Raw genomic sequence first — 26,218 nt, forward strand, 5'->3', positions numbered from 1 at the left:
TAGCTCAGTTAAAAACCTGCTTGGCTGCCCGGGCATAGAGAATCATCATTACCACCTTTCTCCCTTAGCCTCTCCATCATCTTCATTCATTACAACTTCCACGAATCCTATCTGACCCTCGAGGCAACTAACATGCCAATTTATGCCACCTCATCCTTGTATTAACTATCACCTTAATTCACCTCATTTGTGACTTCAAGCGTTGCATCAAACCATTTGACTTCCCCAATTTGAAGATCAATTGACACTTTGGCTTGTTTGTAAGCTTCTATGTTACCATCCCTTAGCACATGAGAAAATTTAAACTTGCTAAATGTTGTAAGAAGCCATTTGATATTTTGGATGATCTTGTCAATTTTCTAGTTATCGGCTTGCCCTTTCGATACTGTGTTCACAATAATTTGCGAGTCCCCTTCAAGTTGAGGATTCTCCACTGCCAACTTTTTAGCCATGTGTATTATGAGGAGGGCAGCATTCACTTCTGCTTCATTATTGGTTCCCCAACCTAGTCTTTGACTGCATCTAGCAATGATTCTCCCTCGAGAATCCCTGGCTACACAACCTGCTCCAGATGGTCCTGGATTACCCTTTGCAGCTCCATCAAAGTTCACCTTGATCCAATCTTGGTCTGGGTGTTTCGAGGTCATTGTCCTTGTTTTGCCTTCCAAAGGATGAACCCATTTTGGCCCATTAACAGGTCTGCTATGTGTTTGTTTATTATTATATTATATGTTTTATTAAATTTAGGGCAATAGTGGAACATTTTAGTGGTATTGAGCTAAGTGTGTTGGTAAACTGGGAGTTGAACATACTTCCTAATCAATTATTGCATCTAGTACAGTCTGGTAATATTGCATTCAGTTCATAAAGGTTCCATTCTACAACTGCATCAATTTATAATGTTTGGTGAAATTTGATTTGTTTTGGTTGCTGCTATGTAATCACATACTGAGAGTACCATTTTAGAAAAATGTTTTGAATTTTTATTTTTACTGAGTTGAATGGTTTTTAGTTTGTTAGCTTTTTACAAATTGAGAAAATTACAGAGTTTAACACTCATAAATTTAGAAGAACCCTAGATCTGAGTATACAATGAAAAGCACACAGAAAATGCTGAGAAGTGGGGGGTGAATTAGTATTTTAAAACTATTAAAAACATGGAACCTCATAAAACATAGAGAGAGCAAGCACCAATTATCTCATGGAAAACCCTTTCGGGTAAAAAACCACGACACACAATAGATTTCCTTACCAAATGGGCAACATCGCAAATTACAAAAGTGAGCACCAACTTACTGAGAGCACCAATTTCGTTCAATTGAAGCACCAACTTTTGTTCAAAAACCCAGTTAAAACTCTGATACTTAATATCATACTTTGCACTTCAATCACTGAAAAACCTTTTTTTAATTCCCTAAAAATGATCCGAGATAATAATAAACATTAGTTGTTGTTGAGCTGGAATTTGTGCCAAAATGTCAATATCCCTTTCCTTTCCTTAGCAGCAACAACATGAATATAAATTTCTTCTGCATGTCATTTTTCAATGTCCACACTAGAAATGCCCAGCAATGACTTCTTCTAAGAAAAATTATACATTGAAAGTTCTTCACACTTGTTTATATCCTGCTCTGAATTCCAACTTGTTTTGAAGGTGTAAAAACTCAGATAATATCCATCGCTCGGTGAAATTAATCTTCAAGTACATCCCACATCACTCCAATACATAAATTCAGCACCTAAAAGAAGTAAACTAACCCACGAACCAGTTCAAGAAGAAAGGCGCATACACCAGCAACCATACGGAAGTCAGTCAACCATCATATTTTTTATTCACATAGAAATCACACAATAATAAAATTGTCGGTTAGAACACAATCTGAAGCCAACGATATATGATTGAAAATCGCTCAATATTCACCACCTCAAACAATGATACCACATCTTTTTAAGGAAAACAATTCTGTCGGTTTTATTAATGCAAGAAGACGTTTTTAAGAATTCAAAACAACCCCACTCTTTCCATGATAATAATCCAAGCATTATCCGAGAGGAACAAAAACGGTTCTTTAAAGAAAAATGTTACAGAATTTGAAGCTGCCACGTCCAATAAAAGATAGAAATAACATTGAAGAATCGAGCCCATGCTGAAATTGAAAAGTGTTACACAATCCTTAAGCCATTGCATCATAAAAAGGAAAAATTAATGGGTTTCGACCAGAGAAACGGGACTCGCCCGGACTTGCCTAGACTCGGCGAGTCCGAGTACGAGTCATGCTCGGCGAGTCCTCGGGACTCGGACTCGGACTCGGACTCGTCCGAGTCTGACTCGCCGAGTTGGCGAGTTTGGCTCAAAATCGCCAAACTCGGCGAGTCCTGAGCCCCAGACTCGGCTACTGGCTGGGTTAGTAAAATGACAAAAAAAAAACATTTTAAAAAGTTTTTTTTTAAAAGTAATAAGTTTTTTTGGAAGGGTCAGGAGCGAAATTTGACATTTTGGTCTCTCCGTCAGGATCATTTTATGGAATATAACATTTAAGTATAAGAAAGAAGAAAGATTTAAGTTATATTCCATATATACTGTCAGGATGTTTGAGAGTGGTTTCAGGCCTCCAGGAGTTATATTGCAAAATCTAGTTTTTGAAGGATTCTTCAGTTTTCCATACTTAGTCAAATTTCAGGATCAGGACACTCCAGACTTAGCCAAATTTCAGGGCATTTGAAGATCAGGATGACATTCCAGACTTTATCACTCACCAACTTGACTTAGCTTGGACCTTCAAGAATGATACTCACTCACCAAGCAAGACCCAATTAGCAACAAGAGCAAAACCAGGCCCTAAGGAAGACTCTCAAAGAAACCCTAATTCAGACTTGTAATAAGTTTTTTTGGCCTCACGGGGCACTACCCCTCGACCTTGCCCTGTATCGCGACAGGGAGCGCGCAAGGAGCGCTGCCCCTTGACCCCGCAAGGGGCGATGCCCCTTGACCCCGCAAGGGGCGATGCCCCCAAACCCTCGTCGAAAAGTATGTGGGGGGAAACTGCGTCGATAGAAGTAGAGAAAATTTAACCTCCGAGTCTGACACTGATTGGATCGACCAGGTAGATATAGAGGCTGAGACTGTAGCCATGGCAGAGGAGGTGCAGAGAGCACGAGCATAGACAGGAGATTCAGAGGCAGATAGTGACATGGATGTTCCTGATGTTGGTGAGCATGGCATGGTGTCACGGGGAGCGGCTATGGTAGTCAAATCATCCAGGACCTACCTTAGACGCCTTCGCAGGGGGCCGGGGCCGGAGGGTGCAGGCTCCTCTGAGCCATAGACTTGTAGTTGTATTTACCTTTGGTATTTGTATGAAACATTTGATGATGATCATATGATGACATGGATTTTTTATTCCATGAGTTTTGTAATATTGTATACATTTGACAATATTTATATATCTATGTTTGTTATTTTCTTCAGCTACAATTTGCATTTATGCTTATGTGATTGATGTATACTTGTGTATGTAATCAAATGAGCCGAGTTTGATGATGTTATTGTGTCTTTAAGGTGTATTCAATAAAGGGTGTCTGAAACAAGTTTTAAATATTTAAAAATCTCTAAATTTCTTGAGTTTTTCACTTTCCCGAGTCCAGCCGAGTCTAGAGCCGAGTCTGACGCCGAGTCCCGAGCCCGAGTCCGAGTCGGCCTTGCCGAGTCCGAGTCCCGTTTCTTTGGTTTCGACTCACTGCCAAACTCGTCAAAGGACATGGCAATATAACTTGGCGCAGAGAAGTTGACAAACAGGCAGCTTAAGCAGACGGTCAACCAGCTCAAGCAGACAGCCAAGTACCTCAAGCACGCACCAATCATCTCAAGCATGCATCCAAGTAGCTCAAGCAGCTCAACCAGACAACCAACTATCTCAAGCACGCAACCAAGCAGCTCAACTAGACAACCAACTAGCTCAAGCACGCAACCAAGCAGCTCAAGCACACATCCAAGTAGCTCAAGCAGCTCATCCAAACAACCAAACAGCTCAAACATGCAACTGCTAGACAATCTTGATCATCATCCTTTGACATTAATGACAAAATATCCAACATACAATAGCCCTAGGACATTACAATTAGATGGGAATGCGAATTCTAACCCTACCATGTAGTTCTTTTGCCTGTGAACATTGATGGAGTGTATTTGTTGATATACACTCTAAGAAACACAATTGATTGAGCCAACTATAGATGAATGATTTGGTCTTTGTCAACCATGACCTTCATCTTCACTCGAGGAAAATTTGAGGTTAGAATCTTTCCAACTACGACTTTCAGTAATTTTTTATTTTTGTAACATACACTAGTAGGTTGAGAACTTATGCATTCTATCATTACTAACATGAGATAGTGGAAGATAATCAACCAATCAATCTAGGAGATTGATCTTGACTTTGAATTGATCACAATTGAGGAGGAGCCTGTTTTTAGTGGAGGATTTCGGCATCCTTAATGAAGTTATGGATGATAGTGAATGTGGTTGTAGTATTAGGCGCATCAACTTCTACTTCACATATCTAGTCATGGCTACCTGAGAAGCTATTTGAATTTTGTCTTCTTCAATTTTGTTTTGTATATTAGATATGATAGTTGTCTAAGAACTTATGACTATAAGTAATGAGTTTGCGACATATTGATACTTAATGAGAATCATAATTGAAGTGTTTGGACTTTGTTACTCTTTTTACACACTTCATTTGGCATGAAATAACATTTACAATTTTTTTTTTGTGCCTTTATGAGTATTTTAGTGTCTTTTAATTTGTTGTTTATTTGTTCTGTTTTTCTCATTTTAAATCAGTATTTATACTTTTGTGTTTTGTGTGTGTATAATTTGATTGTGGCACAAGGTTAAGCATTAGGGTGTAGAAAATCAATGATATCAAGGTCAATTGACTTGCATAAATGTTATATTTGTGTAAGGCATGCCAAGAGCTATGCATTGATGTTGGAAAGTTGGCTACTCACCCACTTGCATGGTCATGTAGGCCTTTGCAATAGTTTACTAGTCGCAAACCTTAGACAGGGAGATTATCTAGTGAGTGAAGAGTGCTTTCCAAGAGTTAACTCCTTTTAAGATTGTTTGAACAGTAGTCGTCAATGTAGAAGTCAAGCATTGCAGAAGGAGGAGGATGATGCTAGTAGTAAAGTGTATGTGGGATACAAAGAGCCATTGTTAATAGTCTTTGAAGATAGATACTTGCATAAAGGGCCTGCCACTATGCCCTACGCCTCGTGGAAGATAGTGAGTTATTGCAAAGGATGGCATATATGCTAGCAATGAGAATTGGGACTGCCACTGCTAAAGGTGACACATGGCAAGTAGTCATTGGTGGGCAAATCTACAACATTGTTGGTAGGGTCTACCATACGAAAAAAAAGCATTAACAAAGAAGCTGAGTGTATATGTAGGCAGTCGATTGGATCGGAAATTTAGTGTTGTGGGATATCTAGGGCTATTGATTGGATCGCAAATTTAGTGTTGAGGGAGGGCCTATCCAACAATTGAGCATATCAGTCATATAATGATGTTGAGCGTAAGATGTCTAGCTGTTGTGTGCTACCAATGCAGTAATGACATTTGCCTATGTGGATAGTAGTCTGTTTACCTCACTGGGTAAACAGGAAGAATACAAAAATCGCACAGCAATGCACAATGCAATTACAAAAGAAGTACTAGAATAAGCTTGCCATTAATGTCAAAAGATGTTCATATTGTAATTTGTCGTCAACATTACATGTCCTCCAACACCCAGAGGTGGTACAATATATGACAGCCAAAGGGGTGCGACACAACCGTCGCGACTCCAACTACCTACCCGTCGGCTAACTGACTATCAATAATTAACATTACTAAACTATACATTTTTTCCGATAACATCATCCCCCCCCAAAAAGAAGTCGTCTCCGACGACTAACAACAAAATGGAGACAATGCATATATACACCCAAAACAAAGTCAAGGAGGGGGCTGAGGAAGCGTCCCTGAAGTCGAAGGCTGGGATGCTGGTCTCTGGGCCGCTAGGCGGGCGCGGAGGTCATAAACCTGCTGTGTGCGTGCTGCCACGTCCCGCTCCGCCACCAACACCTTCTCCAAAGCCGTCTTCACCATATGCGCAGCTTCCAGTAACTTCTTCTCCTTGGTATCCGCGGACTCTGTCATACCGACCAACTGAGTCTGCAACAAACCCCGCTCTGCAGTGACAGCATCCAACTCCTGCTGCACAAGGCTCCGCGCACTCTGCTCTTCCGACAGGCGGATGTCAACCGCAACCTTCTCTGCACGGGCCGTCTCAAGCTGTGCTAACAACTGCGTCCTCTCGGCTGCCCAAGAAGCCTGCTGTCTGGCGAGATCTCTCTCTATCTCTGTACGAGCAGCCTCGCGGACCGCGGACTCATGCTGCGTCTGCCGCAGTGCATAGTAGGCATCCCTGTACACCTGCTCAATCTGTCAGACGAGAGTAGTCACCCTGGCCTCCACGACGGGCTGAGGCACACTCCAAGCCTCAAGCATTGCATCTGTCTGAATAGCTGGCCACCCCTGTGACTCAAAGCATGCAGCAAAAGCTGTCGAACAGCCTACCCGCATAAACTGGAGGACCTGCTCTAATTCCTCCACAACCTGCTGCAAAGCCTGTGTCTGAGCCGTTGCCACCACTCGCTGACCCCTCGTCACCATATTTGCTAAGTAAGCCTCAATGTCCTCCCCATCCTGCCCTGAAGGCTGGGACCCCGATATAGGTGCAGGGGGCTTGAGTGGGATCAAAACTGCTGCATCCTGCTGGCACCAAGGTGTCTCCTCTACCCCCGCCTGCTCCTGGATAGCAGGGATGACTTCTCCTATCCCATGCCCTACTGCTGGTACCGATGTCTCACCCGATGAATCCTCCAAGTCTACCACCTCCGTCAGAGGCTCTCGCCGAGGTGAGAGTACAACAGCTCCTACTGGTGGCATCACCGTCATCTGAAATTGCCGGGTCAGCCAACTCCCCATAGCCTCCACCGATGGATCCGTTCTGAACCCCTCCGGCCCTCTATCCACCTCTAAAGTGTGTCTCTCCAGGGGCTCCTCCAACAAAGAGGCAGACGCAGTCACTACTGCCTCGGATCCCACAACGTCCAACCGCACCTGCGGCTCTGCGTCGACCACCTCCCTGTGCTCCTCCTCTGCCACTACTTGCTGCGGTGATCCACACGACTCCGCCATGCCTTCTGCACGTGCCTCTATGGCCGGAGGCGGTCCCGCGGGTGGCGCACTAGCCTGTGGAGGTGGTACGATGGAAGGTGATGCCACCTGCTGCATCGGGCCAAGTGCAACGGGTGTGCGGCCCTCCCCAAAAGCTGGAATGGACGTGCCTCCCACTCCCGCGGATGACCTCACAAGTGTGCCAAGTGGTAGTGAGGGTGCCGCAAACAAGGCTCGCTCCCCCGCGGGCTCCATCCTCCCCTCTTATGTCGCCCTACTGCTGCTATCCTCTGCCGAATCTTCTTCCTCCGAAGTCTCTTCGTTGCTGGAAGTCTCTCTTCCACTATCAGGTTCTGTTGAGGGGGTCTCTACTATCCTTTTCCGTTTCGCGGAAGAATGGCCAATGTCAAGGTGTCTCCAATGCATAATAGGAGGCTCACCTACAGCCAATGGTCTCTGCGGCTGTATCTCCAATTCTGCCTCCGGTACTACTTCTCGCGTGGCCTCCAGAAACAATCCGATGGCATAGTGGGGCATGTAAAACGTGCGATGCTCCATCATCAAGAACTCGCACATCCGCTCTGATAACAATGTAGCCCAATCATACACAACGCCATTTAGAAGTCCATTCATCAATATGATCTGTGGGAGAGCGATGTCCGATGCCCTACCAGACCCCGTCAACCTGCTCTTGATGACGTCCATTATGCACCGCCAATGGCCCTCTGCAACAAAAGACCTACGCATCCCACGGTTCTTCGTGGCATCAACAATGCTCTCCAATTCTGTTGTGGTCAAGTCTCGGGATACTCGTTTAATCCAATATTCTTTTTCCTCCCGCGTCATCTTCTTAGCTTTCAATTCCACTTTCTTGCCATGTACTCCTGGAATGCCAAACACTCTCGTAAAATCTGCCGGTTTGAAGGATACCGTGAGATCCTTCCCAAGGTACTCAAAAGTACTCATCCGTGAATGGCTATCAAAGGTATCAACCATGAATTGTAATGCTTCGTCATACTCACTGATAGCAAACACAAGCATTCGGATGGCCCACTCCACTCCTGCTTTTCGAAGGCTCTTCTTCACCAAATCATCATCTGGTGTATCCTGCCACCACTTCCTGCATTCGGACCCATTCAATCCCTCAAAGGTGATATGCTGTGGGGTCAATGCGTTCTTCCCTCGTGCGGCATGCTGCTGTGGTGCCTTTCTCTTCTGCCTGGCATGCATTGTGTTACCGGCTATGCGAACACCCGAAGGAAGAACTCGCGTATCCTTATTCCTATGGCTGCTATCCTGCAACTGTTTTTTCCAATTTCTTTTACCTGCTGACTCCATTAACTTCTTCCTGATACTTACTTCTTGGTTTTGCCGATGCGAAAAAACCCCTTCGGTACAGGCCTAACTACCTCCTGGCAGCTGGGACCGTGCGGTGGCAAGACTTGAACTCCTTCACGACTCAAGCTTCGAACCAATACACTCCCGGCCAATGGTATACAACCATGCAGCCACTGCAATTGCTCACGCCCGACAAATTTGTTCAGCCGGTATCCACCACTTCGGCTGTCCTTGGGTTGTGTACGCGGTGTGGTGAGCTTGCTTTTGACCGCACGGTGAAATGCCTCGTCCGCACGATGCAACGAAAACTCGTTTTATGCTGGCACACCTCCGTTTTTACTTGTGGGTTCTCCTCTGTGAATAAACCCCTTCGACTACTTGTTTTCACGGTGTTTTCTTTTTATCCCTCGCGCTGCTTGGCGTTTTGTTCCTTCGGCGATGTTCCCTTCCTTCGGTTTGCGCGGCGTTTTTATTTTTCTTTTTCGGCCTTCGGTGGTGTTCCTTCCCTGGCGTCGCGTGGTGTTTCCTTTCCCTGCGGTAGTGTCTCCTTCGTGCGATGTGCGGCATGGCGTTTTATCTCCTTTTAAGCAGCCTTCGGTGGTGTGGCGTTTTATCTTTCCGCGGCTTCAGTGGCTTCCACCGCACGGTCCGCGGCTTCGGTGGCTTCCACCGCACGGTGGTCCCACCGTCGGTGGTTCCGCCGCACGGTGGTCCCACTCGTCGGTGGTGCCACCGTCGGTGGTTCCGCCGCACGGTGGTCCCACTCGTCGGTGGTGCCACCGTCGGTGGTTCCACCCGTCGGTGGTTCCACCGACGGGTGGAACCCACCAGTCGGTGGTGCCACCTGCGGTGTCCACCGTACGGTGGCCACTTTTTTTTTTTCTTCCTACATATATTTTTTTTTTCAATTTTCTTTTATATATATTTTTTCGAATTTTCTAATTTTTAGCCGCGGTTGTCTTACTGGGGGTTCCCGGTTCCCTCCGTTCGTGATAGAGCTTCAGTTTGGACCCGTTGACTGCGTCTGGTATCTCCTTCCCGTCCAGCGTCCGTAACTTTATCGCCCCGTTCGTGTTGACCTCACGTATCCGGAAGGGCCCTAACCATCGGACTTTGAATTTCCCCGGTTTAATTTCGTTTCGTCCATTATATTTCAAGACTAACTGCCTCGGGGTGAACCTCGCCCGCCGAATGTGTTGGTCGTGCCAATGTTTCCTTTGTTGCTGGGCCACGTCTGTCACCCATTGTGCCATCAGCCTTCGTTCATCGAGTTTGTTTAGGGCATACAGGCTCTCCATATCGCCAAGTTTATTCTCAATAGCAATTCGGAGACTCGGCACCATGAACTCCATCGGTACTACCACTTCCTGTCCGTACATTAATTGAAATGGTGTCTGGCCCGTCGTTACTTTGTAGGTGGTGCGGTATGCCCATAACACCAACGGTAGTCGCTCCTCCCAATCTTCCTTTTCTACCCCGCACGACTTATAGATGACCGAAAACAGAATCTTGTTGGTCGCCTCCGCCTGACCATTGGCCCTCGGATAATACGGACTGGACAAGGAGTGAAAAATTTTGAATTCCGTCGTGAGGAGTCTCACCACATGGTTCACAAAATGGCCTCCTCTGTCACTGGTTATTTGGAGCGGAATTCCATATCTCGTGATAATTTGTTCATAAATGAATCTGGCTGTACTCACAGCGGTGTTATTAGGTAGGGCCCGTGCTTCGACCCATTTTGTCAAGTATTTCGTAGCTACCACAATGTATGTACATCGCCACGGTCTGCTAACTTTTAAAGGCCCCACAAAATCAAGCCCCCAACGTTCGAATAACTCTTGTGCCGCTGAAGGGTTTAATGGCATGAAGTCTCGTTTTAGTGGTTTTCCGGCCCTCTGGCATGTATCACAGCTTCCGACCCATTCTCTAGTGTCGCTGTGTAGCGTCGGCCACCATAGTCCAGCTAACAGTACTTTCCTGGCCGTCGTGTCCGGCCCCATATGACCTCCTGCGGGTCCTTCGTGTGCTTCCTTCAAAATCCCCGGTATCTCTTCCTCCATCGCGCATCGGCGGAGTACTTGATCTGTCCCCATTTTGTAAAGGAGTCCATTGATCAGTTGGAACGTTCAGCTCCTTAGGACCAATTTGCGTCGTTCCCCTGGTGGCATATCCCGAGGGAACTGGGACGTCGATAGGTACTCGCCAATACGAGTGTACCAGGATGGTAAAACCGCAATCCGGAATAAGTGCGCATCCGGAAAATCATCATTCACCCCCTCCGCTCGTTCTCCCGACTTGATTCGTGACAGTTGGTCAGCGATCACATGGCTCTTCCCTGGCCGTACTATAATGTTGAATGTGAATTCTTGCAGTAATAACAGCCACCGACTCACCCGTCCTTGAATACTAGGTTTATTCACCAAGTACATCAAAGCTTGGTGGTCTACATAGAAGGTGAAGGGTGTCGCCAACAAATAATGTCGGAACTTCTGTACTGCGTAAACCATGCCGAGCGCTTCCCGTTCAGTTGTACTGTAATTCCTCTCAGCTTTCGAGAGTAGTCTACTGGCGAAGTAGACCGGGTGATCCAACCCATGATTCCCAACTTGTGCTAATGTTGCACCTATTGCATAGTTGGAGGCGTCGACGTGCACATGAAATTCTCTGTCCCAGTTTGGGTAGGCCAATATTAGTGCCGCCAACAGTCGTGATTTCAATTCCTCGAAGGATTCCGACTGCGGCGTTCCCCATACGTACGGTTCCCCTTTTCTTGTGAGGTTATCCAGGGGGTAAGATATCTGGGAGAAATTTTTTATAAACCTTCGGTAATATCCGATGTGTCCCAAAAAAGATTTTACCCCTGAGACATCCCGTGGGGGTTCCATCTCCACAATCACCCGAACTTTATCCGGGTTTGTTTTAAGTCCCGCTTTACACACTATGTGTCCAAGTAGTCTACCCTGAGGTACCATGAATCTGCATTTCTTAGGGTTCAGTGCGAGTCGTGCCCTTCGGCACCTGTCCATACATTCTCCGAGTGCCTTCAGATGCGTCTCCTCCCCACTGTAGATGGACCAATCATCCAGGAACGCCTTGAAGTTACCCACGGACATCTTATCAAAAATGTGGAGAATTATTCGTTGGAACGTTGCCGGAGCATTGCAGAGACCGAAGGGCATCCGGTTGTAAGCATATACTCCGTCCTCCACCACAAATGTCGTCTTTAGCGTATCTTCCTCCGCTATTGATAGCTGATTATAACCGGAAAATCCATCCATAAATGAATAGATTTCATGGCCGGCCACCTCTTCAAGAATAGAGTCCGTGAACGGTATGGGAAATGGATCTTTGATGGTAACTGCATTGAGTCGCCGGAAGTCGACACAAATCCGGATCTCGTTACCATCCTTTTTGAGAGATATTACGATGGGGGATACCCATTCGCTATTCTGCACCCTAAAGATAATCTTGGCCTCCAGCATTCGTTCAATCTCTTTTTGTACTTTTGCAACATAGTTTTTATTCATCCTGTACGGTCGCTGCCGTACTGGTACTGCGCCTGGTACCAACAGAATACGATGAACACATAACTCCAGTGGGACTCCCTTCAAATCCTTATAAGTCCATGCGAATACATCTTTGTACTCGGTGAAAATCTTGAATGCGGTCGTTTTCAGCACTGGGTTCCAGTCATCTCCTACCAGAATGATTTTCTTATCCGTCTCCGTACCTAGATTCAAAGGTTTCACCGTCGGTTCTTCATACTTCATGGCCTCCTTGTTTCTAAATTGATGTGCGGGTACGGTGTCCATTGTAGCTTCTCCTTCCTTATACTCCCCGTATTCTGGAGGATATTGATCTGGCTCCTCTCCTTCTCCTTCGACGCTTAATACGTTACAGGAGGGTGAGAACATCTCATAGTCCTCCTGCTGCCAATGGAACAATCCGTTTAGTGAATCTGTGTCATCCTCCGAACAACAACCTCTGATTTTTAATATGCCTTCGGCATCTGGGTCCATCCCCTCTCTCCCTTCGTCTCGTGGGTCATTTTCCCTCTCGGATTCAGATCCCGAGGAAGAGGCAAGTTCCTCGCTCACCAACTGCGTCCGGAGATCAATAGTGAATTTCTTGCCTCCGCTCTCCATCGAGAGTGTATTTCGTTTCCAGTTGTGGTTTGCTTTCGCTGCCACCAACCATCCTCTTCCAAGTATGGCGTCATACCCTTTCTGTTTCAAAGGAATGACCACGAAGTCGAGTACAAAAGGTTGTGCACCCACAGTGACTTGCTGTGCCATCAACATGCCGAGGGGTTTAATCCCGTGCTGGTCTGCACCTAGCAGATTTAACATAGGTGGCCACAGAGTGGGCTTTCCTAGCTTTTTCCATGTGTCCTCCGGAAGGACATTTACTCTGGAACCGCCGTCTACTATAGTATCCGTCAGGATGGTGCCCAGGATACCCATCTCCACCACGGCTGGGTGTCGGCCATTGTTGACGATAAGTACAACTGGATTTGTTGCCGAGTTTCCTAGTATGGGAGCGTCCATGTCTCTCGGTTTGGGTTTATCAACCTTTGTGCCCAACAACACTGTCCCCAATTGCGGTATGGTGTGTAGGAGGTCTTCCAATTTCATAGGTACCTCCATTTGGAGCATCTGTCGTACAATGTTCCTCTCCGCGTCTGTGCAGTAGGGTCCAGATGACTCGTGTGTCTCTCCTCGTTGGGCTTTCATGGCCCTTTCTATTTCCTCCCTTGCCTCCGTCATTCTCTGCTTCTCGGTGCGGGGATGGGGGTATCGGGCTTCCTTTGCCTGCCCTCGGGTAAGAGCAAGGATGGCTTCTTTACCCCGTGTGTTGCCTTCGATATCAATCAGATTGGCCCCTACGCCAGACTTCGGACAATCGGCATCTTCATGGTCACCGGGGCCACACCACCGACATAGCTTTTGAGCGGTGTCATTGTTATTACACTCTCGTGCGTAATGACCCCATTGATTGCAAGCCCTACATTGAATCATCGGGTGTCCCTTCGCATCGTATTGGACCCTGTTTCTGGTGGAATTATTATTATTCCCTCGTCCGCCTCGTCGGTTTCCTTGGTAGCCTCCGGAAGATGCATTATTGTTTGAATCCGATGTGGAGGGCTGCTCATGTGCAAAGAGCACTTGCTGGTTACGTGCCTTCAGATTGTATGGGCATTCCTTCGTAGAATGTCCCATGATCTGGCAGATGTCACAGAATGCCTTCTTGGGACAGGCACCCTTTGTGTGGCCGCTCTCCTTACAATCCGTGCACCACAGTTCATCATCCTTGCTTGTGGCCCCCTTCATTGTCTTAAACTCTTTTAACATCCGTTCCATATCCTTCTGAAGGGCCGTGACTTTCTTCTTCGGCTTCTCCTCACTGCTACTCTCTTCTTCCGACGTATCATCTTCGGAGGATGACGAAGATCTATTCTTCTTCTTTTTGGCCGTCTTATTTTCACTTTCCAAGTCCATGGCCCGGTTGTATGCATCATCGTAGGATGTCGGAGGCACAATTTTCATCTTTCGTCGTAGCTTAGGGTTCAGACCCTCGACAAACCACCGCTTCTTTAAGCCATCAGCCGGTTGGCTTTCCATCTTTCCGACTAATTCTTTTAGCCGGCGGCCATATGCCCGTATGGTCTCCTTCTTTCCTTGCTTTGTTCCATAGATTTCCGAGACTATCTCATTATCATCTCGGAGAAGCCGAAATTCCTTCTCGAATGCTTTCTTCAATTCATCCCACGTAGTTACCCCAGTTTTATCCAAGTCTGAATACCAGTCAATAGCCACTCCTCTCAGTGTGGCGGGGAACTGTTTCATCCATTCATCCTGGTCAGTCACCCCGTTGGCTGTCCAGATGGTTTCCCAAGTACGGCAATGCCGTGCGGGATCATCTTTGCTATCCCCGTTGAATTTGGGCAACTTCTGTTTGGTCGCCATTGATGGGAGTCGTCCACTTGGAGGTGGTTGTGGCCGTGTCTGCCCTCCGGCGCTGCTCCCTCCGATGCCGCTGATGTCTCTTGTGGTGGTGACCAAAGGTATGGTGTTCTGCCTTGTACCTACTGTGCGGTTAGCTTCCCCTTCGCCGTCACCCGTGCCCGGCTCCCTTCGGTGATCCTCCCTTTGTGGCGTGAGAGCGACTACCGTGCGGTTAGCTTCTCCTTCGCCGTCACCCGTGCCCGGCTCCCTTCGGTGATCCTCCCTTTGTGGCATGAGAGCAACTACTGTGCGGTTAGCTCCCCCTTCGCCGTCACTCGTGCTCGGCTCCCTTCGGTGATCCTCCCTCTGTGGCGTGAGAGATAAGTTTTTGAACCGATCTCGAGTCTCTTCAACTAGTTCTCTCCGTAACCTAGTTTCCTCCAGAAACTCTTCGAGGCTTCTCGCTCTACAGTAGTCTGGCGATGCGTAGAAATTCCCCTCGGCTTCTGCACCTTCCGTGACACCTCCTTGGTTCCTTTCGGGCAACCCTTCGGCAGGTCGTCCTTCGGCAAGTTGCCTCAGCCTCCGTCTACGTTCTACATGTTGTTCCAGAATCAAAGCCTTCTGCGCAGCCTCCCACTCGTCGGTTTCTAATTTCTTATTTCTGTCTTTATTCAATAAATTGGGCATTAATTGTGGTACAATTTCATGTTTCACAACACGTAAACCAAAACACAACACGTCTTTATTAATTCATTCTTTTGTATACAATCAACATAATTCTTCTGCTTCTAACAGTGTTCTTTATTTCTCTCCCTTCACAATTTAAGGATTATTTGTCCTTCGTCGGTCTTCCCTACGTCCGTCATCCTGGCGCTCATGAAATTCTCGTAAGATTTGCTGTCGTCGGTTCTCACGGTAGGTGTCTTCTCTGCGGTTTTGAAGAGCCAAAAATGCTTGAGCCAGAAGGTTAGGCAAATTGCTCATTAACCGATTCACCACCGGGCTTACACCAAGCCCGCTCCACACAGCATCCTCTGGAACAGCCTCAATGGTGGCTTCCCTCCGTACGTGTGTTTCGATGGCCGCTTGAAGGATGCAAGAGAAATCTTTTGTGAGTGCTCGTTCTCCTTCGAACAGTTCTTGGTGATCCTCGTCAGGTTTACTGCTCGTCCCCTCAGGCAATGGTTGTCCCATTATCCCTGTGCCATGTAGTATATTCCCATCCCTCCTGAAATAATTTCGGCAACGGCGCCAAATGTTTACCTCACTGGGTAAATAGGAAGAATACAGAAATCGCACAGCAATGCACAATGCAATTACAAAAGAAGTACCAGAATAAGCTTGCCATTAATGTCAAAAGATGTTCATATTGTAATCTGTCGTCAACATTACATGTCCTCTAACACCCGGAGGTGGTACAATATATGACAGCCGAAGGGGTGCGACACAACCGTCGCGACTCCAACTACCTACCTGTCGGCTAACTGACTATCAATAATTAACATTACTAAACTATACATTTTTTCCGATAACATAGTCCAAGGTAAGTACTAGATGGCAATGATAGTAGAGGGTAGATTGGGGGCACAATTTGAAGTAGATGCAATGGGCATAAGGGCCAAAGGTAAGACAACTTGCCTGGACAATACACTATAGTGACAAAGCTAATAGGCCAAGGTAGTAGTAACAATGCTAATGAATTACTGCACATGCATTAAGTTGTCTGTTGATCAGTAATAACAAGTCAACGAGGGAATAGAAGAAAAGAGCGAGGGCATGCATTGGCATAAATTCTGAATTTTTGGTGTGAAGGATATGTGATTTTGTTGCAAGCTAATAACAGAGGCAAAGGCAGTAGGCACACTAGAGGCAGGAAACTTATGCACACTGCTATGGAAGGAGTTTAAAGGCCAAACTTGAGTTTGACATAGACAAAGAAGTCCCCAAAACCACAAAAAAATGACATGGAGGCCATACAAATGCACTTGGAACCAGTGTAGGGAAGCAAAACATGAGTGCACTACCCTCAAAATGACCACATTAAACCCACAAGCCTTCTAGTTTTCCACCTTCAGAACAAGAACAACGCCTTGGGACAACACAAAGACATGGTTGGAACAAGTACAACTCATCAAGACAAGGATGCAATTAACTAACATAAGTAGTGTGAAAATACATGAAACTACTAGACTGGCAATGACAAACCATAACAAAATATAACCATAGAAAGGGCTAGATCTTAAGATGAAGCTCACACCAGGCTGCACACACAACTTAAGGGCACAATTGCATCCGAAGAGGGTAAACTGAAGGCTGGGTCAGTGGGCAATAGGTTGACTAACTATGTTCTTATCTCTTGGAGGACTTATGTAATCAGATGATTCTTTTGTCAGTCATTTAGTTTGTCATGAATTCTTCTAGCCCCTTTCTGGTTAGATGTCCTGTTTTGCCTTTGTGTTAATGGAAAGCATATATGTTTCATTGAAATTGCAATGATGCTGCAAGAGCATGTTAAGTATTGTACTCTTCTCCTTGATTGTGATGTGTTGAAGGAAATTGGAGGGTGCTTAGGTTTTACTTATTTTATAGCATCGTGGATAAAGAAGTGGATCATCCACAAACTGCATATTAGCGATTGTTCTGTCATTTGTTACTTATGCTTCTCTCAAAACTCTGATTAGTACTCTCCATATTAACTGTAGTAGCCGTAGAAACACCCTTAATTGTAGGAGTTGAAGAGGCAGTTAACAATACTGATGCATCTAGAACATAAACTTTTTTGCTATATACATTCTGTTTAATTCAGTCCTCTATTTAATAAATAGTTTATCACAACTTCCCATTGCTTGTTCAGGTATGTAAGACGTGAGCATTAACCTTGGTGTAGCACAGATTAAATTTATGTATTCCAAGCATGGTGTGAGAAGTGGTGTGTTCCCCCATAATTTCTTTTCTTATTTTGACGAAGAATAGTTATCTAGAAAACACTCTTACTTGAATGGCTCCCACACCAAACCTCCTAAAAATAGATGGGTCACTCTCAAATTGGGAGGCACTTCTAGGTGAACTTTATCCTTTATCCACCTCACTTCTTATCCCCTTAGTTTCCACTTGGCTGATTGTTATAAACTTATATCCATCTCCGCATTGCTCATTTTGCACCGAGGATGAAAAAGAGTTTTTTTTTTAAATTGCAAAACAAGCAAATAAACAGGAAATTAACAAAATGCCTTTACCAATCAACTTCCACTCTGCTCTCTCACCTCACTTTTCTTCCATTCATCTCAACATCTTTCTTCTCCTCTCTTTTACAATCTATGCAAACTTAAATTGATAACATGTTTTAGGGTATGAGGATTGTGTAGTAGGGTAGAGAGTCATGTTGGGCCCTCCATGCTTTTTTTCATTGTTTTATTTGTTTTTTTAATGTCTTGAAATAGCCCAGGGATGCTACACTCGTAATACAGTCAAAGGACACTTGAATCTCCCCTAGGCCTTGCCAGCCTTGCTAGTGATGGTTCTAGGTGCCCTAATGGGTTGGTAGATGTTCAGGTTTCCATGAAATTAAAGAAAAGGGAGACATTTCATTTGACAGATTGGAGTTTGCAAGCAATCGGAACTAGTAGCGGTCCAAAACAATGAGGGACATATGTAGAACACTTTGTCCTTTCTCAGTTTCACTGACATTTTGGTGATATCGAGACAACTGTCAAAATCTGTAAAACACATACATGTTTCACTAAAAATATATGATGTGTAAAAAATAAACAATTATGTAAAACTAAGATTGGCCATCAATTAATGGTCAAAACCCATAATTTACTATTGTTCAAGCAATATAAACATAATTCACTTTTAAAACACAGTTGGTGTCACCCAAAATGATCAAGGTTGCAAGTAAGGTTGAGGAAGTTGCATCCAAATAGAGAGTAGATTTGACTCAAAACTGGTTTAGAAAGAATGGTAAGGCACTAAAAACACAAAGTTACCTGGATTGTGGGTATGAATACAGGTACTGATATGGATACCAATACAGGTAAAGGAAATGACAATCATAAAAAATACCTGATAATGGTACTCTAGAACCTTTTGGAAAATAGCTTCACTGTGAAGTCTTTTGTAAGAATCTATGTTATGTATAGATTACTGTAAAATAACAGTACATATTGTCCAATTCTGTATCATGTTTTGCATTGTCTATAAATGTGTATTTTATTGCAAAGCTTATCCTTGTTTGTTTTTATCTGCTATTTTGTTGACTTGTTTCTATTATGATACAGAGGGTGGAGGTAGCTTGTTTGCTCTACTCAAACTAAAAGGTTGGGCAACATCGTTATCAGCAGGATGTGATAATGGAGGGTTTGACCGTTGCTCTGCAGGTTACATGTTCGTCGTTAGCATATCCCTTACAGATTTAGGGTTAGAAAAGGTACTTCGTCTTTGAATATATTAGAACTTTAAGGGGTTTCCCTATGTTATATTCAACTTATCAGACAAATTTAGACTTAAGGTGCTCAAGTTCTTTTAAAAAGCTGGCATTGTGTGAAAGTTGTTTGTTTTATATGCTTCATATATTGTCTAGTTGTTTTCTTACTCTGATAATCAGTATGTCAAGGTGTAACTCTATTTACCCGCATAAGTCCAATTTTTTTGACAAAATTTTTGTTTACCTTTTCCTCTTTTGTTATTCTGTTTATTGAGTTCTCATCTGTAAGAAAATTGTGAAGGATAGCAAAATATACAAGATGGGGTCTTCTGGTTGACAGTTTAATTGTGAAAGTTTTGGTATACTGTTTTGTCAGTGGATCAAGTATATACAGATGTATAGGGTTTTGATATATCCTGTTCAGATGTATTTTCATCTAGGAGTTGAGTTGTTCTGTAGTGTGTTTGTAGAGATGTAGGACAGTAATCCTTATATGTTGTCATTCTATGATGGATATTGCTTCTACTGAGTACTATGCAGGCATGAATCACGGAAGGTAGTATTCAGGCTAGATTGACATTAATACAAATATTCTATTCTGAAGCAATTACTTTTTATATGTAAAAATCTGCTGCCATTTAGTGATCTATTAGTATGAAAATAAATGTCATTTTCAGTAAATTAGTGAATTGGAAGAGGAAGATGCTTGAAAAATTAATGTTTGGCAGGAATGTGTTTTTGTTTTGTTGAGGAACTGTTTAACATAGAAATAAATTTTACGAGGAGGATTTCATTTACATTAACATATGTAATATATTAAATATATTAAGAGTAAAAAAGTAAATTTTATTTCTTGGGGGTCAAAAAGTAAATATTATTGCTTGGGTCACCAGAAAGTGAGATACAAAACTCTTGTTTTGAACCAATATGTTTGCATCTGGAGAAGCAGTTTCACAAGGCTGTTTCAATAAACGCTCCAAGTTTGCCCTTTTACTTCTGAAGAATTGACATTATAGATTTAAAAATAAAAAAATTATAAAACATTACAAAAGTCTACCTGATAACTGTATATTCATATGGTACAGCACTGTCCATCCGTACTGTCAGATTCCATAATTTTTTTTTATAATTTCTGCATTTTTTTTCTTTTTTTGTTGGGAACGGTTTTTGTTCTCCTTGGACAGTGAATTTGGCAGAATTTGATAGCAGATTTCTTTCTCCTTCTCCTCAATCTCCTCTTCAATCTTTGTCTCCCTTTACATTAGTTTGGCATACCCTTTCCTAGGGGTTCCTCTTTTTGAATCTGTGCACCTTTCATAATGTTTTCTTGCTTGCTAACAAACTTTTCAAGATTGAATGGACAAAGTTAGAGAGAATATGATGGCACATGCTTGAATATGTGTGCTTGTATTTATTATTGATACTTGCAGATTGATAAGAATAGGTGTGATGCCAACCTGGTACTTGAAATGCAAATGTCTCCAACATTCTTGGAATGGGTACTTGAAATGTACATGTCTCTAATCCCATATTACATTGATTGGTTAATCAGATTTAGTCACTATTTGCATGTTTTCATTGTGTATCTGTTTACCTTGTTTTTGAACCTGTTGAGAGTTACTCAGGATTTTAGCTTGGTCCAAGCCAAGAGAGACCACTTATCGGCGGGATCTCTATTATGCTACTTAAAGAATGGTTGAAAATATTGATAAGCACCGCTGGCCCAAAATGATTGTTGAAGAGGAGCTAAGTTGTAGGAGAAAGACATGGAAGAAGCAAAATAGCAAGTGGATGAACAAGTGGGACATAAATCTGTATGACTGTACTAATTTCAATGAGGAGATAAAAAAGTAAGTGTTAGAAAAATTCAGGAATGCCATGTGGATAAAACAGCTAGTCAGGAAAAAAACATACCATATCAAAGAATCTAACCCCGTGTGGAAGCATTATGAAAACATTTATTTGAGACCTACAATTAAGGTAAAGGCGAGAATTCTAATTGCATATTTGATGTCTGGCTCTCATCATCAGAGATGTGAAACTGGTAGATGGAAGGTGCCCAAAGAAGATTGGGAAGAAAGGACTTGCATTTTTGCAGCAAGGGGGCGGTGGAAATAGAATGTCATTTCATCAAGGAGTGTGCAGCGTATGAAGATATTCATAGTCAGTTTGATAACGACTTAAAGGTGGACAGTTTGAATGAGATTTTTGAAGAGACAAGGCTTCACAAAACAACTATTTTCTGACTTAAAATTCATAATAGAAGAACCAACATGGAAAAGATCTTGAAAAAGGGTTATTTTGGTGTATCTTGGTCTCTTAGACTGCTGGGCCTCGTGGATGTCATTAAAATTCATTCATTCATTCCCAATGGCTTTATCATTGAGAACACTAGTGGGGGGGCTCAGTTACCAAGGCTTTATCACCTTTATTCAAAACCTTGTTTTTCAACAATTGGTAATAGAGATATTGTTTGATTAGAGAGAGGGATGCCTTTTTTGAAGTTAATGTGGGTTTTTTGTGGTATAGTGGGAGATTTTGATTTATTGGTTTTGCAGATTCATGTGTGGATGAAGGTATGGCAAACACATCTTGTTTAGAAAATTGAGAAATTCAATGAATTTGGGTTTGAGTTGTGGAAACTCAAAATGGAAGATCTGTTGGAAGAAAGGAATCATTGGAGAGCTGTTGTGGAAGAAAGAAAGCTTGTGGATATATTTAATTAAGACTGGAAAAAGTTGTACAAGAAGGTACGTGCAATGATTCAATTGTGTCTTGTAGGTTTTGTTATCTTGACTGTCTTAGAAGAGGCTACCGCATTCATTTGTGCAAGAGAACAAGTGATATTTACCTCTATAATGGCCCCCCTCAAGATTTGAAATTGAAAGTAGACATCCTTTCGCTTTCCATAACAAATTATAGTTCTGAGAAAAAAAGAGCGATTGTCATGTCCCATTTTTAAATAATTTAATTTCATAGACAAAATGTTCATTCCAATATTTTCCATGGGCCAAGGTGAGACTTACTAAATTAATTTATTTAATATTTACTTCTCTAGCCCATGGTAATTTATACTTTCAAAAAGTACTAATGGGGGCTGGATTAAATATGAAATATATTTTACTATTTTATAGAAACCCAAACTGGGCATGTGGTTTCTTATGAAGAGGTTTGTAACCTCTAGGTTCAGGTTGGAGTCAATTACTGGTAGTAGTTTTTATGATAGTTTGCATATGAGGCATTATTGTCTAATTTTGGTCAAGAAATTTGGTAATAGTCTAAATGGTGAGCTTCTTTGGATGGAAAATGATGAAAATAATATTATTTTATTTAACTTTCCAAGAGGGGCACTTGGATTTGCTTCTCTATTTATTTACAGACAAAGTCACATTTCAACATCTTTTGCCTTTTTTTCTACACAATTTTTCATTGTATGAACTCAGTGTTCTACAATATTCTTCTGTTTGGAAACCCGTAGAGAATTGTGGCTTATGGATGAAAATCAATGAGTTAGAAGAGTCAAAGGATAAAAACCCTTTGATTCAGGAGGGCATTTTCATCCAGGAAGTGCAACAAAGCTTCACAAGTTATTGCAGGTCAACTAGTTTCAATGTGATATTCTTGTGTGTAAGTGAGGGTTTGTAGTTTGATTTTCAGATTTGCTGTAGGTATTTTTGCTGTTGTTTGGTGTCTCTTTTGCTAGTATATCAGTGGTCAATACCATTCCTTCAAGCTGTAGATTTCACATTTCATGTGGGTGCAGTTTGGCAATTATTTGTGTGAAATTCCTGTAAAATTGTCAAGATTTATTGTGGTAGTTTGATTGTTGTTTTCAGTTTTGTATTAGCTGTTGCAGATGTTGTAATGACTATCATAATTGTCTTATTTGTTTCAAATTTTTTTTTTTTTTAATTATATAAAGTTTGCAAGCATTTCAGTTTCATTTGGTACAGTTTCGATGTTGACTAATTTGCTAGTTTGTATTGATTTTACATAGAGTATGTAGCTTATGTCCTATTTGTATTTTGTTGTTTCTATTGGTGTTGAACTGTATCAAATCTCTTTTGATGCATAAATCTGATCATTCAATAAAATCACATTTGGAGGGTTTTGTTGCATTTTAGTGTTAATGTGTTGAAGACCAGTTATTGTTGTTGTAGACGAAACATTGGTTTGAGGGACATTGTGAGATAGAGAACCATGGGACCCACCTTGGGAAGCTGAGTAATACATTATTACTCCATAGCTTGCACCAAGAAGTCCTGTGTGTGTGTGTGGACAGGTATTTAGCAATATTTTCACATATTAAGTTCTATCAGTCCACTTTTCCCGCATACAGTTGTGTGTGGAGATTTGTTGTAAAATGGTGTAAAGTTGTTTTAATATGTTTGGATCTAATTTTAATGGTTAAAAATTCAATTGGGATATTTCATCCAACTACACATGTAACTATGATATTGATTGGTGACCGATGCCGATGTCTAATATTAGTACACATATCCATGATAATTGAGCAACTTGTCCTTAGCTAGATTTACATCATATGCTTTATCAAAAAATTGAACTTCGAATATTGTCTGTGAAGGATGGTGGTGCATATTCTATGTTGTCTATGAGGGCATAGAGGAACCATTGCTATTTGTCTTTTTCAATGTATTCTTGAAGTAGGGAGAATGTGCCACATGAAATGGGATGGCACAGGCATTAAAAAATGGGGAACTGAATTCTCTATCTCTTTCCTGATTGTGCATTCAACATATTTGCAACTATCCTTGCCCTCTCACTAGTCTAACTCTTTCCTTTTGTAGAACCCTTAGCATTTTCAACCATGGATGACATAGTATATTGTTTCTATTCTACTGGCATACCTTTAGATTTCGCTCTGCCCTCTATAAACAATTTAGACACGTCAACTTCTTAGCTATAGTTATCTTTTCACAAATTCTAATCCCATATCCAAGCATCTATGAAAGTTGACTGCAAGCCCTGGTATAATTCCTTTTGAAGTCCCTTTTGCACATGTGGAACAAATAATGTTTAGTTGCCCCTAATTTTTACTGGTTTGTCTTAAGCATAGTTTAATTACTCACCCTGTATTCACAATTTTTTGCCCCAAGTTTTTGTAGGATAAACTTGCTGAGTTCCAAGTGAGTTTTAGTGAGTTAATGCATTAGTTAATGGTGGGTCTAAGTGAAAAATTCACGGCGCATCGGAATATCAAAGAAAACTGTAGAAAAGCATTGTAAGAAATGGAGTTTGGTTACATAAGAAAGTGGAGAAAATGTGATTTTCACAGTAAACAAACAGTCTTTTTCCTATTTAAAAATTATGAAGATGGCATCTGCTGCCCCTTGACCCGGTGAGGGGTGCTTCCCGAAACCACTGTTAGACTCAAAGATACATTTTGTTACTGCATTTTGTTTAAAATTTATGCTTTTTAAAGAAATTTCAGTAATTTTAAAGTTGCCAAGTTGCCAAAGTTTTGGTCTGCTGAGTTGGATCTGGGTCCTAGTATGTAAACTATGGTCTAAAGCTGTCTCAAAGTGCAAAAGTGGTTTAGATGCATTGAATGGATCCTTTACGTATAACTCTCCCCACACCTTGAAGAACCTCCAACTACACTTTGGCTTGCATGTTCAATGCCAACATCACTACTATCATACTCCTGACCTCAATGCTGTTGCTGCTCTATTCTTTGATTTGGTGAATCTTTGTTCTTGTCTTCTCTCTTTTCTTTCTCATTGCTTGGTGCTCACAAGTTTCAGAAACAACAAAATAAAAATGTGTAATAATTTTTTTTTTTCATTTATTCGATGTGGTTGGGATAATTAGGATTTAGGTCTTTGAAAGATGTGTGGGGGATTTGTGAAATTTTGTGTTTTTTGTTTTCCCTGGAAACACCTTTTTCATTTTTGGGCTCTCCAACTGTTCTTTTTTTCTTTTCTTTTGAGGATTCGTTTTTGAGTTTTTTTGTCATTTTCTAAAAATATCATTTTTGTTTGGGGATGGTCATCCCTGGATGGAAAAGGTGTTTTCAGAGAGAAACCAAAAAACCTCAATTTTTTTGATAGCTAGCCACCCCCAACATCCCTTTATAGCTAAGTTACCGGTTCGGGTTTGAAGAACCCGGTACGCCGGTACGGCAAAATTTTGAAAAGGGGTTTGGGTTCGTTAGTACAAAAACATGTAAATTATATATATATGCAGCCTATAAGCATGAAGTAAGATTAGCATGTCACATAGCATCATATAAACAACAAAACCAACATAAACTTGTAATCCTAGCATCATGATCATACCATAACAGCATCATATACATCAAGTTTAATATCAAAATGATAAAATATTGAAGTATCATTGTTTCAACTTTCAACAATTTAAAGTTTGATCATTAAATGGATTCTCTAATGGGGGTTTGGGGCAACGCCCCCAACGGGGTCAAGGGGCAGCGCCCCTTGCAGGGGTCTGGGGGCAGCGCCCCCAGCGGGGTCGAGGGGCAACGCCCCTCGGAGGGTCCCGAGGCAGCGCCCAGGGCGCGCTCCCCCTGACCCTACAAGGGGCAGCAATGGATTCTCTAATGGGGGTTTGGGGCAACGCCCCCAATGGGGTCAAGGGGCAGCGCCCCTTGCAGGGGTCTGGGGCCAGCGCCCCCAGCGGGGTCGAGGGGCAGAGCCCCTTGTGGGGTCGAGGGGCAGCGCCCCTCGGAGGGTCCCGGGGCAGCGCCCAGGGCGCGCTCCCCCTGACCCTGCAAGGGGCGCTGCCAACACCAAATTACAACCTTCAAACCCACATGGAACTCCATGGCGTGCATCATTTTTTTGCTTTTTTAGGACGTCAAGAACAAGGCCAAAGAAGTCAAAATTTTGATCAAGGTGCATTCTCCCGTACGGGAATTGTATTTTTTGACTTGTTCTTTCGTACAGACTTGTGCTTCTCTCTTGGAATTTTAATTTTTTATGTGGTGGAATTCAAAAAAAATTAAATTTTGCAAAAAAAAAATCCATTTTTGGGCTGTTAGACCCCTGGGTTCGACTTGGGTCCTCTTGGGTTCGACCCTGGGTCCTCTTGGGTTCGCCCTGGTTTGAACCAGGCCTATGAACCACGAACCCTGTTCGAACCACAGGCGAACCGAACCCGAACCCCGAACCTGGACCGTACCGGACCAGTACCAGGGGTCTAGGGGACTGAACCCGGTAACTTAGCTTTATAGTTCTGGAATGTTTCCTTAGGGTTCAGTGAAGATTGGGGATGGGCCTGGGACTGCTAAAAATATCATGT

General features: G+C 42.9%; 1 protein-coding gene across 1 annotated transcript in view; it reads left to right on the forward strand.

The window, feature by feature from the left end:
- The window catches only part of LOC131068951 (nardilysin-like), a 250,475-nt gene that overhangs the window by 97,739 nt on the left and 126,518 nt on the right, over positions 1-26,218 (forward strand). The window contains exon 9 of the mRNA XM_058004237.2: positions 18,795-18,943. Within this exon, the coding sequence (XP_057860220.2) occupies positions 18,795-18,943 (149 nt within the window). The remainder of the gene's footprint in view (positions 1-18,794; positions 18,944-26,218) is intronic.

The sequence above is a fragment of the Cryptomeria japonica genome, chromosome 7 (assembly GCF_030272615.1).
Source record: "Cryptomeria japonica chromosome 7, Sugi_1.0, whole genome shotgun sequence".
Lineage (NCBI taxonomy): Eukaryota > Viridiplantae > Streptophyta > Pinopsida > Cupressales > Cupressaceae > Cryptomeria > Cryptomeria japonica.